The following is a 17,932-nucleotide window of genomic DNA, read 5'->3' as shown; positions in this document are numbered from 1 at the left end:
GAATTATAAAGCAAAATCTTGTCTAATTTTCTTTCCCAAATATTTGTGAGGATGGAAAAATGCTTGAAGGGACTGGTAGAGGAGAATGTGCATAAACAGTCTACAGATTTACCTTGTGGCTTGTCTTGTATTTTGCTTGTGTTAACCTAAGTACACAGTACTCATGGTTCACCATCTTTCTTTTTACATATGGGACTTAGAAAATAAACCTTAATATAATAGTTCATCATATCTTTTGTTTGCTAAATCTGTATCACTACATATTGCCAATAAATAAATGAGGCACAACTCAGATATATATGGAATGGCATAATGAGGTTAAGACAGGCAATTTGAAAGGGGAAAAAAATACTGTTGCCATGCTCTACAACATCAATGTTGTCCACGTGTACATATGCTCAAGTACACAGATATTCTGACATTTATTCTTGACATTCATGAGAAAGTCAGATGATCATTTAGCTAGAAGAGGAGCTCCTTGATATGTTAATTACTGATTGGCATCTAGTAACACTTCTTTTGTAGAAGGGTAGGTACCAAGTATCTTTGGTTGTTTTCAACATTAATTTTCTAGTTTATGTGTGGCCGGGCATGGTTTTCTACAGAAAGACAAAGTATACCCCTTAAGGATGATAGCAAAGCTGAGAACAGAAAAGTCTTAAGAACTGACTGAGAGTTCCCCTGACTCCTTTATCTAGCAATTCTGTACTAGATTATTTTCATTGCTGAAATCTTTTTTATTTCACAACCTCAATTCTGTTACACATTTTCTTTTAAGGTCAATTTTGATTTATTATAGCTTGCTGTCTTCCCTTTCCTCAGTAATAATGTTTGATATTCTAATAAGATATTTTCCCATTAATTTTCCTTTGTTCTATAGTTATAAATTTAATTATTAGTACCATAAAATCTATAAAATGCTTCTGGTTGGAACTTACTACCTTTAGAATGTATTAACAAATGAAATCTTAGTTCATGTTTATGAAGCATGTGAGCTACAATATTCTAGTGCTGTAGTGAAGGCAAAGCCAATTCCTACCCCTTCTTTTTTCTTCACAGGATTTTAAGATCACATTGAGCAAATATTTACTGGTAATTACTAAATGACTATATAGCTTTAAGGAAAATGATGATTTAGCAAAACAACTTTGTGATCACATTAGTAACTCTGATGTATCATTAGGATGTCATCTTTTATTTCGAAATTATTTGTACCTCTAAACCAAGAGACTCAAAGCAGTCTTCATTAGAAACTTAATGGCACTGACACCCACATGTTATTAAAAATGTACCAAGATTTCAAAACTGCTACTGAAACCAGACGATGAGTTCAAGATGGTGAGTTATCACCTGAATCAAAATCAAGGCACAATGGGTTGTTTTTTTTTTGTTTTTGTTTTTTCCTCAAATAACCCTGAATCATTTCTGACTAAAAGAAGCATTGAAATTGTGGGGATAATAAAAAGGTTCCAACAAATCCTAAAAGTTAAAATTCCCACCAGTGAGAACGTTAAAAAGTGCCTAAAATATTTTGTGTGCAAATTCACTCCTATAACTGAAACATTCTTGAAATTACTTTCAGGCTTGTTAAAAACCATTTACACAACTATTTCCAACTATGAACTAGATCAAAATATGTGACCAAAACTCCCAACCATCTTAAAATAAAGCAGTGCAAATCCTATTTTCAAACATAATTGAAAAATAATGAAATGAGGGATATTTCTGAGTAACTTGAAAATCCTGTTTCAAATAATTTAACCTGAAAAAAAAAAAATCCATTCCCAGCAGCACATCATACCTCACTGAACAAACTGTGACATCACAGCCAAAGTATGAACAAAAGAAGACTTGTGCCCCGGAAACTGAAGAGAACACTACTGTATGGTAAACAAAAGAGAAAAGAGGATGTATTAGTTTGCACATGGTGTCAGAATCTAAGGAAACTACTCATACCTAAATGAGATAATGCTTTCATGCAGCATACAAAATGTTTTGCTTTCTCTCCTTTTATCCAGACATATACATAATATTATTTTTACAGCGTCTGTACATAGAGAATTTAAACTCATACAACATTCTGAAATTAATTACTATTCCATCATTATCCGAAAAGGGAGAAGGGCTGGGGAAGGGGGCCTACTGAGCCTACTGGACGGTCTTCATGGCATCATTGTAAGCAAACCCCTGACATGGCAGTGGTGTATCCTCTGTAACACTTGAAAACAGGCACAGAACCACTCAAAGTTACTAACATTGTTAGTGCCTTTCTTATTCACTGGAGGTCATGTTTCATAGCTGAGTTTCTTAACATTTGGCAATATACTCTTTTTCCATCAAAAAATATCTGGGCAAGTAAAACACTGTCAGGATTGGCTATGGCCCTATGATCATCTCCTGCTGGCTGGTATTTAATGCACATCCGCAGCACGAGGCAGCATTTTCTCTGCTAACTAATTCCAGGAACTAGAACACTCAACACTGCATCTCATGAAACCACTGGAACTTTTCATCCTATCCTCAGATCATCCGAGCAACTCTTTTATGGGCCACCCCCTTCCTCCCTTGAGGGCAGAAAGGAAGCGTGTGTGCTACTGTGGTTGAACCTTGGAAGGATCAGTCAAACTGTCAGTCCTGCGCCGATTCAGTTGCTGCTGTTGCTGAGACTGGTGTTGCTGGTGATGTGACTGAGGGAAAGTGCTCTGCTGTAGTGGAAATGCAGCAGAGAGGATAAGCTGAGTTGAAGGGTTCCCGTGGAGCAATCTAGAAGTCTAAAAAAAAAATGGATTATGCAACACTGCTTTACCCGCACTATACTGTCTACATTAAGATTTACTCAACTTTTCCACTCTCCGCAGGAACAAAATCTGTACATAAGTTTTGCTTTCTCATTTAAAAATAATATTTTGGAAAATGCTAACGAGGATTTCCCTCTTCCTGAAAGTATAACAGAATTTCATTTTTTAAAAGGAAACTGAGCTAGAGGTTTTATGGTACAGAAAGCAATCTATGCCCTGAGGCAAACCACACATATCCTTTCACTTTGTATGTCCTAAAGACCACATTTTAAACAGATGATACAATTTAAGCATCGCTAAGAGCATATGAAACATGAACATTCTGAGATCAAACAGACAACACCTTCTGCACAGGGGCCCTGAGGTGCACTGCCTGGGTTCAAAGTCTGGCTGCCCCATTTTACCCGATGTGTAACTTGGTCAAGCTATTTACATCTCTGGGCCTCAGTTTCTTCATTTACAAAATAAGGATAATCACAGTACCTCCCACAATGGGTTTTTTGTGAAGAGTAAATATTAACATTATTATTATTTAAAAGTACCATAAAAATGAGGGCAGGCAAAGTCAGAGACTTATGTCCTATAGATAGCAGTATGATGTAACAAAGGAAAAGCAAAACAAAAAGCGGGCGGGCGATCTGAAGTCAGAAGTCCTGGCTTTGAGTTTTGCTCTGCTATTTATTAGCTGTGTGGCCTTGGGCAAATGTCAAGTCCATGAACTTCAGTTTCTTTTGCCTAATTGCTCCTTCTAGAGATATAAAGGAAACTAGCCAAAAGAAAGTGAAAGTCTTTCCTCACTACTGACAATACATCCTGATGCAGGGTTCATAATTTTAAACTGGAACTGTGATGGGTGATTTCTGCAAATGTATATGAAGGACACCTGCACACGCACACAAAAGGACAGATCTTTGAAACTTTAAGGCCATTAAGCTTTGCTAAGGACCTGGAGACATTTTCTTTTTCCCTCTGTTATTAGGAAAAGCTTTTGTAAGATAAAGAACTCAGGATATTTATGAGCCTTACAGGGTTACAACAGAGGTACACTTTGGAACTAGGTGTTATATAACCAGAAAAGACAAATTGTGTATTTCTATCTACATATGAGTGTATTTCTAAAGGGTAATGCCTATCTTATTTCTTTAGTGGTCCCATGTCTTTAGAATGCTTTTTTAGAAGTGGAAGAGAATGTTCACTCTTTTAAGAGCCCTCGTTCCCTGAGAGAAAACTGAGCTCTTAAGGCAAGTCGTCTCCCTTTCTAAGCTTTTGCTTAATTTTCATTGAATACATTTCCCCTAGAGAATAGTTTATAACTTATTATAAATTCTCGTCATTAATTCATTTGTAACAATAGCTAACCCAGTCATTAATGGCTGCACTGTAGGCTTAAGGTCTAAGGGGTTGTATGATTCTCTGAGATATTTAGGCAACTAACCTCTTTTAGTTTAGCACATCTATTTGTACCCGAACACCAATGGTGATAAATTAACACTGTATTTATGTCTGAGTATACAGTATAACACTGAATCTTCTAATCATACCATATGCTGTATAACTTTAAAACTGATGATATGTACCTGGCATACATGGAATGGTACCCAGCACAAATCTAGGCTTAGCCTACATTCAAAATCGCTGGCCTTTTAGACCAGTAAGGAAAAAGCTGGATTTCCAGATGTCATAGTCTGCTGCTGTGTACCCCCAATGAGGGTACTGAGGTCCAGAAATTTGTCCTGCTGATTTCTTTGCTGAGGATCCCGATCTAGGTGACTTTGTCCTGCACCCTTTAGATAAGTAGATTCTGTCTGATATACCCATATGAGATCTGTGTCTGCATTTTGGTTAATCTGAGTGTCTATTAATATGTTTATCAAGACAGTGGTCATAAAATAAAGCTAGTTATGTGCCTTATACCATACTCAGTGATTTGCATGCTTCTTTTACCCATGAAATATTAACTACTAGCACCTCCATATTACAGATGAGGAAACTGAATTTTAGCAAGTTGAGTAACCTGCGAAGTTCACACAGTATGTGGTACAGCAGTGACTCCATCTCAGCGCAGCCTATGCCTCCACAGTATATCTCCTCTGATGTTAATATATTGCCAAAAAGTCACTATAAAACTTAATCCAATCAAATAATTTAAGGTAATGCCTAAACTAATTTTTTAAAAAAATCCCTTTCAACACCTCTGCCCTGTAGAGTACAGCTTGATGGGCCACTAGGAAAACAAGAGAACAGAGAAAGGTGCCTTTGCTTGAATTCCAGAAACTCTAGCCAGAGAGAGCTCTATGTAAAGTACCTTGATATGGGCAAGAAGCAGCCACTTACTCTATCCAACAGTTCAGACAGTGGGGTATCTCCACGGCAAGGTTAAAGGTTTTCCTTTAATTTAAGTCGTACAATGAGCCTTTATGGACTTTTCTCAGATCATTTAAAAAATGTTCCTTTAATCCCTGATTTCACTCCATAAAAGTAAACAGGTCTGGGACAGCTTCCCCATGGGGAGAATTACCTGTAAAAACTGCTGTGGCGGTTGAGCCAGCTGCGCCTGCGGTGGCTGCTGCACTGCAGGGAGTTGCTGTTCCTGGGAACTCTGCTGCTGCTGCTGCTGCTGCTGCTGCTGCTGCTGTGGGACCGGCAGTGTCTGTGACTGCGGCAGTTGTGGAGCAAAGGTAGGGTAGGCAGTCACCACCTGACCCATGAGCATAGCGCTGGGCACCACGACCGCCCCACAGGCTACAGGAGCAGTTACTAACTTGGTCACAAGCTGCTGACCTTGAGAAAATCTGTTAGGAGGAAAGAACGGGAAAGGGAGTCAGAAGTACAAGGTATACATTATGAAAGGTGGTGGGCTGAACATTTCTCTAAGATAATACCCATGATATTGCCAATGAACTGATAGGGTATAACTCTAAGATAATCCCCTTTTAATACTGCCATACTAAAAGCTGTACGTTCCAATTTTGTTTCATGTTTTTAAAGATTCCCTTTGGGATATCAGTGAAACAAAAATGTGTAGAGCAAAATGAAGTGATCACAAACAAAAATACAAAACTTTTTTTCGATATCCACATGCAAAAGAATGAAATTTGACCTTTACGTCATATATAAAAATTAACTCAAAATTGATTAAAGGCCTAAACATAAATGTTGAAATTATGAAACTCTTGGAACAAAACATAGGGGGAAAGTTTCATGACACTGGATCGGGCAATAATTTCTTGGATATGACACTAAAAGCAGAGACAACAAAAGAAAAAACAGATAAACTGTACAACAAAATTAAAAATGTTTATGTATCAAAGGACACTATCAACACAGTGAAAGGGCACTCCACAGAGTGGGAGAAAATATTTGCAAATCATACATCTAATAAGGGGTTAATAACTAGAAAATATAAAGCAATCCTACAACGTAGCAACAAACACACATTCTGATTAAAAAATGGCCAGGAGTCTTGAATAGATATTTCTTCAAAGACGATATACAAATGGTCAATAAGCACTGAAAAGAGGTTCAACATCACTAATCATTAGGGAAATGCACATCAAAACCACTAGGAGATACCACTTCATATCCATTAGGATGGCTACTATCAAACAAAGTGTTGACAAGGGTGTGGAGAAATTGGAACCTTTGTGCACTGTTGGTGGGAATGTAAAGTGGTTCATCCACTATGGAAAACAGTATGGTGTTTTTTCAAATATATTAAAAATGTAACTACCATATGATCCAGCAATTCCAATTCTGGACATATACTCAAAAGAACTGAAAACAGGGACTCAAATAAATACCTGTACACCCATGTTCATAGCAGCTATTCAAAACAGTCAAAAGATGGATACAACCCAAGTGTCCATCAGTAGATGAATGGATCAACAAAATGTGATATATACAATTACAATGGAATATTATTTAGCCTTAAAAAGGAAGGAAATGCTGACACATATTATAATATGGATGAACCTTGAGGACACCATGCCAAGTGAAATGAGCCAGTTAGAAAAGACATATATTATGTGATTCCATTTATATGAGGTATCTAGAGTAGTCAAAGTCACAGACTTATGTGCTTAGAAAGTAGAATGGTGGTTCCCAGGAGCTAGGGGGAAGAGAAGTGAGAAGTTATCGTCGGATGGATACAGATTTTTAGTTTGGGAAGAAGAAAAAATTCTGGCGATCGATGGTAGTGATTGTCACGATGGTGAGAATGCACTCATGTCGATGAACTGTACGTGTGAAAATGGTTAACACAGTAAATATTATGTTATGTATATTCTACCACAATAAAAAAAAATTTAACCTGTTAAAAATATCAACTTTTTTCTTTTTATAAAATTACTAGGTACTTGGGAGGTAGGTATATGTGACACATGATTTTGCTAATCAAAATAAACAAACTAATCAAAATAAAGCGGTCATAAGGGAATTTTTTTAAAAGTCTCTAGGTTTACAGATGTTTACATTGCAAGCTGTATCTTATAAACATAATTCAAAACTAAATGACATCCTAACAGTACACAGAAATACACTCAATTTATAAATTTATCAAGGAGCAGAGTACCCACTGTGTTACAATTCACTAATATTCCCTCCCACCCACCTTCCTTCTTCCACAGTCTTTAATAAAAGGACAACAACAAAAAAACGATGCCTCTTCAGGGAACAATATTATTTCTATCTGCCTTTTCTGTGAGATGAAGTTAGTTTCCAACACTGGTCATCACAGTGAGGAAATTGAGACATGACTCTACCATCGATTTAGCATGACACAGCTGCAATTACAAAATGCTCAAAGCACATAACTACGATTAAACTTAGCACATATACATTCTTTACATGCTCCACAAGACAAAATAAATCTATTGTGAATCCATTCCAAATCTTAAAAATAAAATACTGTATATTATATACTTCAGGACCAAATGCATTATTTAATGCAAAAACATATATAGTAAAAAATTTACCTATAAAGAAAGCACAAAGAAACAACATTACAAAGTGGCTTAATCATAGAAATGCTAAGCACTAATTTCTCTGTAATCTTAAAAGTAATTAGTATCTGAATTGTCCAACTGCCCACTGGTAAACTATGAGACTACCTCATCCCTCTCTGGCACTAAAAGAGTCTGCAATCTACTTTGGCTTAACTTCTGTGGCTTTGTATATACTCCTACCTTTGCCTAGAACACCCTCCTGGACTCCCTGCCACATGCATATCCAAAGCCAAGCTCTTTAAGACTCAGGTCAAGTATCTCCTCCCTGAAGCTTTCCCTGACCACACTCCTCTCTTCACCTGCTTGCCTCAACCCATAAAACTGCTCACTTCCTCCTTTCTAAAGACCTAGTAAGGATTTATCACATCAAACAATACTGATTATTTACCTTTCTATGGCTTTGACTAGTCTGATCTTTGTCCTGGGATAAAGAATGCACCATACTCATCTAAGTAGGCACTCAAATGTTTGCTGAAGTATGTTTTTCCCCCTTCAAAAAACAGTTGTCTACAAATAATTGCTAAATTGTGTCCTCCCAAATACATGTCAACATTCTATGTTAACGGATTTTCCCTCGGGCTTTAAAATTAGTCCTCTATATTTCTGTGGAGCATATTCATAATACTTCCTTTCAGAAGTCAAAGCTGAAAGCTGGACTTTTTAACTTGAAGGAACTGAGTTTCTTTCTGCTCTTATTGCTTCTGCAATCCTGCAGCTTCTTTACTCTCTGGAAATTAATAGGACTTTAATAAAATCTATTACACAGTCTAATACAACAGCAAGGTTTTATTATAAAAGCAGCAGCCTACTTATATTGTACTAAAATAAGTCAAAAATAAAATGTATTTAAAATATAATTAAGACTAGAAATCCTATAGTTGTTGAAAGATTCCTTCCTAATATTCGAAAAGGGTATTTCTTCATAATATTTGTTTCTAAGTCAGCTATTTGGATGACTAAAATAAGTCACAGATGGCGGTTTTTCTAGAAGTGCCCACAGAACTTTAGCATAGTATATGTTAAAGCACGTGAGGTTTGAAATCAGACACCCCGGCTTGAATTCAGATACCCTTCTTCACTCCGTTAACAGCTATAGACCCTTGACCAAATTATTAAAAACTCACTTTATTCTTACCTGGGAAATAAAAGACCCTAACACCTATTTTTTTAAAAAATAAAAATTAAATGAGATAATATATTTTGAGCATGTAGTACAGTACTTAACACAACTCAAGAAAGGTGAGCTACTCTTACTCCATAACACATATAAACTATGGTAGCAAACCCCCTAACCATTGTTACTACACTGACAACTCACCAGCATCTGTACTGAAATGATAAAAGTTTTACAGTGATATAGACAAACCCTATTATAAAACTTGTGTAACAGTGTGCTGTAGAATTTGGATCCTACAATATTTGTTAGCACATTTCTGAACAAAACAAAACTTGTTGTTACTCTTTTATTATAAAGTCCGTAAACAATGGATACATTCTGTGTTTTTATTTCAAATTCAAGAGTGAGCAACAAATTAAAATCACATTTTTAAAGATCAAAGTATTGTTGTTTTGGGGTTTTTCTTTTTTTTTGCGGTACTGGATACATTCTGTGTTTTTATTTCAAATTCAAGAGTGAGCAACAAATTAAAATCACATTTTTAAAGATCAAAGTATTGTTGTTTTGGGGTTTTTCTTTTTTTTTTTTGCGGTACGCGGGCCTCTCACTGTTGTGGCCTCTCCCATTGCGGAGCACAGGCTCCGGGTGCACAGGCTCAGTGGCCATGGCTCACAGGCCCAGCCGCTCTGCGGCATGTGGGATCTTCCCAGACCTGGGCACGAACCCGTGTCCCCTGCATCGGCAGGCGGACTCTCAACCACTGTGCCACCAGGGAAGGCCCAAAGTATTGTTTTTTAATCAAACAATTTACAGCTTTGGAATGACTAATGAAATATGACCACTACCTTATCTGTCTGTCCTGAGTGAATGTAGTTACTGCAGCACTCTGGGAACTGTTTTGTGGCATACTAGATGGAATCTGGACCATGCTTCCGGCCGTCGGCTGAGAAATCACCATAGTGTTATACAGTGGGGCTGTAAGAGTGCTCTGTGTCTGACTGGGAGGAGATGTTTGCTGACTGTGCCCGCTCAGTACATTCTGTTGATTCTGCTAGAAAAGAGAAGATTTTACAGATAGATTACCTGAAAAAAATATATTCAGGAAGTATGATTCTACTACTCATCATTCTAACAATAGTTGACATGACAGAAAAAGAAGTGGCAGAACATATTACTCTGGGAGAAATCAAGGAATAACTTGTAGTCATTGAGAATGAATTCGCCTTCAGTATCTTGCTGGAAGGTAAGCTATGACTTTTGAAAAGGAGCATGATCTTAACAGGGATGATATGAAATATATATGAAGAATTTCTTCAAACACCCAAAGTAGGTGACTGACATTACACATTTTTATATATTTCATTTGAAATCTTGAGATTTATAATCACAGATGCACACCAATTACCAAAATTTCCTAGAATGTTGATTAAGCCATCACTGCCCTAACAATACATTCTTCACCTATGGTAACATATGTCCTAGTCAGACACTTGCAAGTCAAACTCTTTTTTTTTTTTTTTTAACACACAGAACTTGTCCGTATGTTCATTTTAAGCAAACTGCAAAATTTTTAAATGTCAAAATACTGAAAGCATTCAATGTTCAACAATTAAGAACAATTTTGCTCAAAATATTTTAATTATCACTCTCAATACTATAGTTTCTAATGATTACTAGTAAAGTTTTAAATATGGTATTGTTCAAGATGAAGCTTTATTTTTGTTTTAGCAACACCATACATTTCAATCACTGAACACTCCACAGCCCACTGTACTCGATAACGTTACCTGACTTGATGTACTTTGTAAAGTCTGCTGTTGTATCATGTGCTGAGTTGTGCCAATGTGTCCAGTATTCATTCCACTTTGAATTTGGTTAGTCTGAACAACCTGGCTTTGCATATTTATAGGTGCAAGCTGCTGGATATTAGATGAATTTCCAGAAGAAAGTTGAACAGAACCAAAATTCAATCCAGGGGTTGACTGTTGTAAAAACATCTTTAAAAAGAAAGATTACATTGAAATGATCTTTTTAAGTTAAAAAGAATGAGAGCATTAGAAAAAAAACAGCTAAAAATTAAGTTTAAAACGCAAACAAGAAGATTAAGTCATTCTGAATGAACACTGAGCAATAAATAATTACTGAATAAAACATGATACTCATTTTCATTCTTCCAGTCACCCTAACCCTATCATGTTTCTAATTGTCAGAAAAAGCGTTATAAATTTCAAAACCTCCACTTGTTTGACATTTTTCCATGTTGGGGATTATTATATCAGCTAGCGTTACCCTAACTCAGAGCTACTCAAGGGTCTGTGGACTGGCAGCTCTGCATCACTCATCATTTATAATTCACGGCATTAGATAGAAGTAGACTTCACTTAAAGTTTCCTTTTACCAAAGTCCTAGTCTCCTTGGATAGACATAACTTTAGAGTGGCCTTGTTGGTTGACCAAATGAGACTAATTTGAATCACACCTACTAGTATGTTTTTTAAAAAATGATTGATGATTGATTCATAAATTCTGTACCTACATGTACCTAAAAGTCTATGTAAAGTTATTTTGACATTATGGGTTTAAAGCTTACTAAACATTAGCCTGCTAAAAGATGACTCTAATCTGGAGAAACTAGGATGCTGATGGAAACACTCTTAGGAATGAATCATCTTTAGAGACTGTTAATACAATCCTATTGAGTAAATAACCAATGAGTATTTATTGAACTAAACTGAGGAAATGTATCTTTTGCATCTCACTTTTAATTAAGAAAAGTCAATTTCCTAAGAAGCCAAAATGCAAATAGCATGCTTTGCTTGAATTCAAATGTAATAACTTACCTGAAGCCCTTGACCATGGACCATCTGAAGCTGCTCTTGAATTTTTCTTAGTTCTTCTTGTTGCCGATGAATGTTTGCCTCTATCATCCGAGTCCGTTGCTCCAACTGGTCTTTCAGATGCTGCATGGCTCCTAACTGAGCTGAGAACTGAAACTTAAGTATTGTGGATGGAAAAAGTGTAACATATTTTACAATCACTTCTCATAACTGTAAAATGTGAAACATAAGCAGTACATCATGAGCTAAGAATGTTATGCCAGTTATTAATGTATTGCCCTCAACTCCTAATTCACCTATCTTTGCTCGGCTTTGTGATACTGGAGCTGGACCCTATAAATATTATCTCCGTAGTCAGCAGGCACAAGCAGTCCTGTCAGTGACGATGCTGGAGGGATACTGCAAAGTGAGGTGCCTATCTTTCTGGTTCTGGTGCTTTTCCTTCTTGTTTTTATGCCAATGGGTAGCATCCTAGTGAGTGTCATCAGCACTCCAGCAGGTGGCATTCCAGCAAGTCTCACTGGCATCCTAGTGGGCAGCTCCCCAGCAAATGTTACTGGTACCCCAGCAAGTGGCTTCTTGCTCTCCAGCCCTAGTCTGTGGCACCTCCGTGAATGTGTGTACCATCCAGTGGCTACAACCACACCTGCCTAATGGGGTCTGAGTCTCAGCCTGGCCTGGAAGAGCAGGAGTTCAGGAGGGTCGAGGGGGTCTTCCAAGTTGCTACCCCTTGGCTACTCTCCCTTTCACTTACATTTAGTGGCTGCTCTCTACACCTGTTTTCCCTGTATTCTTTTGAATTCTTTTAACTGCTTTCGGTAGTTAATCCCTGTTACCAGTAATTTGTTATACTACCCCTGTTCAAATTTCTGGTCTAGCTTCTGACTAGATCTTGACCGATTACAAGATGAATTAATAACACTGGCTTTAGAAGACCTACGTTCCGATTGCGGCACTACCACTTGCTAGAACAAGTCACTGAACTTCATTTCTGCTCTTTAACAACTGAAAAAGTAGCCTGCACCTAGAGTTGTTCACATCAAACTGTCATCCCTAGAATGTCCTCTTTGTGCATTAGAAAGTTATAATAAGTTATAAAAATCTGACATTAGAAAGTTGTACAAAGCTGACAGATAACCAACCATGCAATTGTTCTCAGACAATTACAAAACCTAGGCTTTTAAAGACTAAGTGATTATAAATGAATGCATGCATACATGAATGAAAGCATAGATATTCTACCTACAGAGTAAATAAGGTTTTCAATCTTACTTATTTCTCTGTTTCACCTGAGTTACAGTAGGCAGCTTCTATTTACTACTGCTTGAAACTTAGTCACATTTGTTGATTCACCACTTAAGCTCGTTTACTTAATTCCAGGAATATTCTGCACAGGATACAGTGTAAGAGCAGAAAGAATTTCACTGTATTGGAAATCTGTCTTAATCTTAAAATAGTCTCCTACAATTCATGTAAAAGTGAGAAATGCCCCCCAAAAGCTTTTTTACTCTATCTTCAAAAGTTTGTATTGAGAACACTGAATATTACTTTTCAAAGTCTACAACTGACTTCTGAAGTTGACAATACCAGATCAAATCATACATTAGATTACACTAGGTGTGAGAAAACATTACAAGTTTAATACCTGCATGCCTTAATTTTTCATTATTTGAAATTTTATATTTATGTCATACAAATATATTTTATCCTAACTAAAGTTATTTATACCTTTAGGTAAACATTACATTGTCACCACTTAAAGGATTTCTATTAAATACAAATATGAAAATAAAAATAAACACAGAAAGCAGAATAATGGGAAACAAAATCACAGAACTAAGAGGCAGAGTGCTTGGCTTTATCACTGAATGAAATACGAGATTCGAATACTTATTAACATTTTTGACATAGTCGATACTATTTATTTCATGAAAATATTCCTTTACAATGTTAAGAAATACTTATTCAGTATCTTGAGATCAATGAACTAATAATATTGAAAATATGTCAAATATTTACATAAAAATTGTTACCCTTCAGAATAAAAAACTTTTGAGGACTCAGTGCTGATAAAAACTACTGCAACTCCAGATACTATTTAATAATACAGTGCTGTTATAAATACCTTACACAATTATATGTTGCTAAAAGTCAAGATTATGACATTTAGGTAATTTATAGCACTGCCAATATATTTGTACAAGTGTCATAATACATAATAGCTATAGTTATATATATATATAATTTAAATAACCACATATGATAAGGGTATTTTTAGAAAAACATTGTTTTTACCTATTGCTAACTACCATTATTTGAAATTAAGATACTGTTAAGATATCTTTAACACCAAACAGAACAGAAACTTTTGGATTCTTTTTAGCACAACTTAGTAGTATTTTTAACGTGTCTGAGGCACTGAATGAGTGCAGTCATAGATTACAAGTTGTGAAGTTATAATCAAAAGTGTCACTTTTGCAATACCTCTCCTTTGTCTTGCTAGTTTTTATCTTTAAGCCTCCTCTGGGACTCAGTCCAAGTAACAATTCTTCCAGGAAGTTCTCTTTCACTTCCTCAGGCTGCATTAAGGGTCCATCTAATGTGCTCACATATCAAGACTTCAGACCCTGAGCATAGACTATCGTACATTGTATTGTAGTTAACTGTCCTTCCCTCTAGATGTAATAAAGTCTCTTAGTACAGATATATTTACTGCCAGCACCTGCAATATCTGATAATACAAGGAACTCAATAAATGTCCTGTATATAAACAAATGAATGAATATATGAATAAAATTACTCAATTCTTCCACTATCCATAAGAAGAACAAAATGAACAGCTACATCTCATCTTTAATATCTTTCTGCCTACACTGTTTCTCAATAGGGATTAAACAGGATAGTTTTTTGTTGGGCAAAACTGTCACACACCCTAAAAGACAATTAGCATCCCTGGTCCTTGCTGACTAAAGGGCCAGTGGTACCCCAATATCACTGACAATCAAAAAATCCCCAGATATTCTAAATGCCCACAGTTGAGATTTACTGCACCTGTAAGTATGTACTTTTAAAAATCTCTAGTAACTCAAAAACAATTTATAATTTTAAAATACTTAACTGAAACAAACAGAAATACCTGGGACATGCCTTGTGGAACTGGTAAATTTGCAGCTTGAGACATCACTGGCTGTGTTAATGACTGACCAACAGACTGGGAATTTATGGACTAGAAGCAAAATAAAAAATAACACTGGGGTGACAATCATTCCCATAAATGAGTACTTCCACCAGAAATATCACCGTGGCACCTTCATAACTGAATTACAATTAGCCTCATACTTTTTTAGCTGAGTATAGGCATGTCTTCCCCCTCTAAGCTGGAAATGCCTATTCCCTATTTATCTTTTTGTCTTTCAAGGCACCTGCCACATTACCTTGCATGCGCTCCCAAGAAAAGCCGGCTGGACTTTACTGAAAGTGATTGGTATTTGAAATTAGATATAAAATGGCTCTAAATTATCAGTCTTCCATAACTGAAAAAACAAAATCTAACAGTTCACCTGAAAAATAATCACAAGGACTCTGGTGTGTTTGACAACTACTCTTCACAGAAAAATGAAGGTCTTGAGTAAGTGTAATGTATCAACAACTATTTTGAATTTCATAGAAAGGGATAATGAATAAATGAATTTCTGAAGATTCAGATGATGCTTTTTTTCCCCTTTAATACATCTTTATTCAGAAGAATACTACCTGAAGAGTTTACCTGACTACTAAATGATGACCTCCTTTGTGCCATCTTTTCATGAGCTGGTAAATGCTGTCTGGGAGGAGTGCTAGTATCCGTTGGGATCTTTGTAGGTGTAGCTAAGGTTGGTCAACAAAAACAGAATAGCATTAGTACTTTATAAAATATAATTTTCAAAGATCAATCTCAAAATGCATTTCAGTGAATAAACGTGGTTTTTGAGTTATTTTTCTAAGTTATGCAATAAAAGTGAAGTCTATGACAACAAGATGATTTATTTTAATCACTTCTTTTTTAAGGACAAAGAAAATATCTGAAATAGGAAAACTTCAAATATAAAAATGGTTACTACTCCTATAACTCAATAGTAAAAAAAAACCAATAACTCAATTAAAAAATGGCCTAAGGACTTGCACAGATATTTATCCAAAATAGACATAGAGATGGCCAGCCGATATATGAAATAATATTCAACGTCACTAATCATCAGGGAAATGCAAATCAAAACCACAAATGCAAATCAAAACCACCTCTACCTGTCAGGATGGCTATTATCAAAAATATCACACTGTTAATCAACTATACTTCAATTAAAAAAAAAAAACAGCTTATCAACTGTTCAAAAAAAAATCTGAAGACAAGTGTCGGTAAGCACGTGGAGAAACTGGAACCCTTGCACACCGTTGGTGGGGATGGGAAATGTTGCAGACACTGTAGAAACAGTATGGATGCTTCTCAAAAAAATTAAAATTAGAACTGCCATATATGATCTAAAAATCCCACTTCTGGGTATTTATGCAAAAGAATTGAGATCAGCATCTCAAAGAGATATTAGCATTCCAAGGCTCACTGCAGCACTATTCATAATAGCCAAGGTATGGAAACAATCTAAATGTCTACTGACAGATGAACGGATTAACAAAATGTGGTGTATACATACAGTGAAATACTACTATTCAACCTGGAAAAGGAAAGACATTCTGCAATTTGTGGCTTGGATGAAGCTTGAGGCCATTATGCTAAGTGAAATAAGCCAGTGACAGAAAAAGACAAGTACTGCATGACTCCATTATATGAGGTATCTGAAATAGTCAAATTCATTGAATCAAAGAGCACAATGGTGACTGCCAATGGCCAGGAGTCAGGGAATGGGGAATTATTAATTAATGGGCATAAAGTTTCAGATAAGCACAATGAATAAGCTCTAGATCTGCAGTACAACGTTATACCTATAGTCAACAATAATGTACTGTACACTTAAAAATTTAAGAGGGTAGATCTCATTTTAGGTGTTCTTACCACAGTAAAATAATTTGTTTTTTGAAAGGAAGAAATAGCTATAATAGGGGAAAATTTTTTTTCTATGATCTCAGAAATTTCTATATTTAACCTCTTTTGATGTTCTACCCACAATGTTGAGTAGTTCAGACAACTCCCTTTTTCATTATATGAGAAACAAAGGTGCAAGACTCTTTTTCAAAAATTAAAAAGGATATTAATTTAATGACAATTATGTAAGTCTTCATAAAGACAAGATACACACAAAGCACTTTCAAAAAGCAAACTCAAAGAACACTACTTACTGGCTCTACCAATAAAAAAGGAATTACTGTAATAGTTTTGCTTTCTTTTTGAGGGATGATTAAAAATAACTTAACAAGACCAATATTACTACCTACATATTTTATTGGCTACTTTATAAACTTAACTCTTTGCTAAATATGAGCAATGTGCCTCTTGCTCACTGAAAAGGTTAGTGTATTTCAGAAATGTAACACTTATCATTTGAAAGTGGCAGTCGATGAAAAATGCCGATACCGGCAACATAAACAATTTAGAAGGACTCTCTTTAAAGGAAGTCTGCTTTCAAGCTAGGGTACTCACAGGAAGGGTCTGAGACTGCAGTGTGAGATGATTTTCTTGAACTCCGGGAGGAAGCAGAAGGAGTTGGGCTGTGATCAAACCTTTCCAATGCTTCCTTGAGACTGACTGTATTTATACGATTATCAGACCCAGAATCTTGGCTCTAAGGAGACAAGAGTAAAATAAATGTTTTCTTGTGGCTCAGTTCAGAGTTCCCAAATTAGCAATATTGCTTTCTAATTCCTCCTCCCCAAAATCAGTTTTTACCCCATAGCAAGGGAAGTGTACCTGTGCAATATTAGGTAAAGAAATGAAAAAAAAAATTTTAATAGCCAGAAAGTTTTGGTTTCATTCTCTATTTAAAGAAACAACAGATGCAAAGGAATGAAGCTGGACTCTTAACCTTATACCGTATATAAAAGTTAACTCAAAGCGGATCAAAGATCTAAACGTTAAGAACTAAAACTATAAAACTTTTAGGAAAAAATAAAGGGAAAAGCTTTATAACATTCGATTGGGCAATGATTTCTTGGATATGACACTAAAAGCACAGGCAACAGAAGTGTA

General features: G+C 35.9%; 1 protein-coding gene across 2 annotated transcripts in view; it reads right to left on the bottom strand.

Annotated features, from left to right (window-relative positions):
• The window catches only part of CLOCK (clock circadian regulator), a 90,895-nt gene continuing 72,963 nt past the window's right edge, over positions 1–17,932 (bottom strand). Inside the window, exons 15-22 of one of the 2 annotated variants that reach the window (XM_007450264.1) lie at positions 17,387–17,528; positions 15,521–15,621; positions 14,891–14,980; positions 11,758–11,910; positions 10,706–10,915; positions 9,764–9,966; positions 5,317–5,590; positions 1–2,771 (exon numbers count right to left, since the gene is read on the bottom strand). In XM_007450264.1, the coding sequence (XP_007450326.1) occupies positions 2,592–2,771; positions 5,317–5,590; positions 9,764–9,966; positions 10,706–10,915; positions 11,758–11,910; positions 14,891–14,980; positions 15,521–15,621; positions 17,387–17,528 (1,353 nt within the window). In that variant the 3' untranslated portion in view covers positions 1–2,591. Of the gene's footprint in view, positions 2,772–5,316; positions 5,591–9,763; positions 9,970–10,705; positions 10,916–11,757; positions 11,911–14,890; positions 14,981–15,520; positions 15,622–17,386; positions 17,529–17,932 lie in introns of both variants that reach the window. The other variant, XM_007450263.1, reaches the window with a different exon arrangement.

Source organism: Lipotes vexillifer, unplaced genomic scaffold (assembly GCF_000442215.2).
Source record: "Lipotes vexillifer unplaced genomic scaffold, Lipotes_vexillifer_v1.1 scaffold1288, whole genome shotgun sequence".
NCBI classification, from domain to species: Eukaryota; Metazoa; Chordata; class Mammalia; order Artiodactyla; family Lipotidae; genus Lipotes; species Lipotes vexillifer.
The sequence above is the reverse complement of the archived record's forward strand: the minus strand, read 5'-3'. Positions and strand labels throughout refer to the sequence as shown.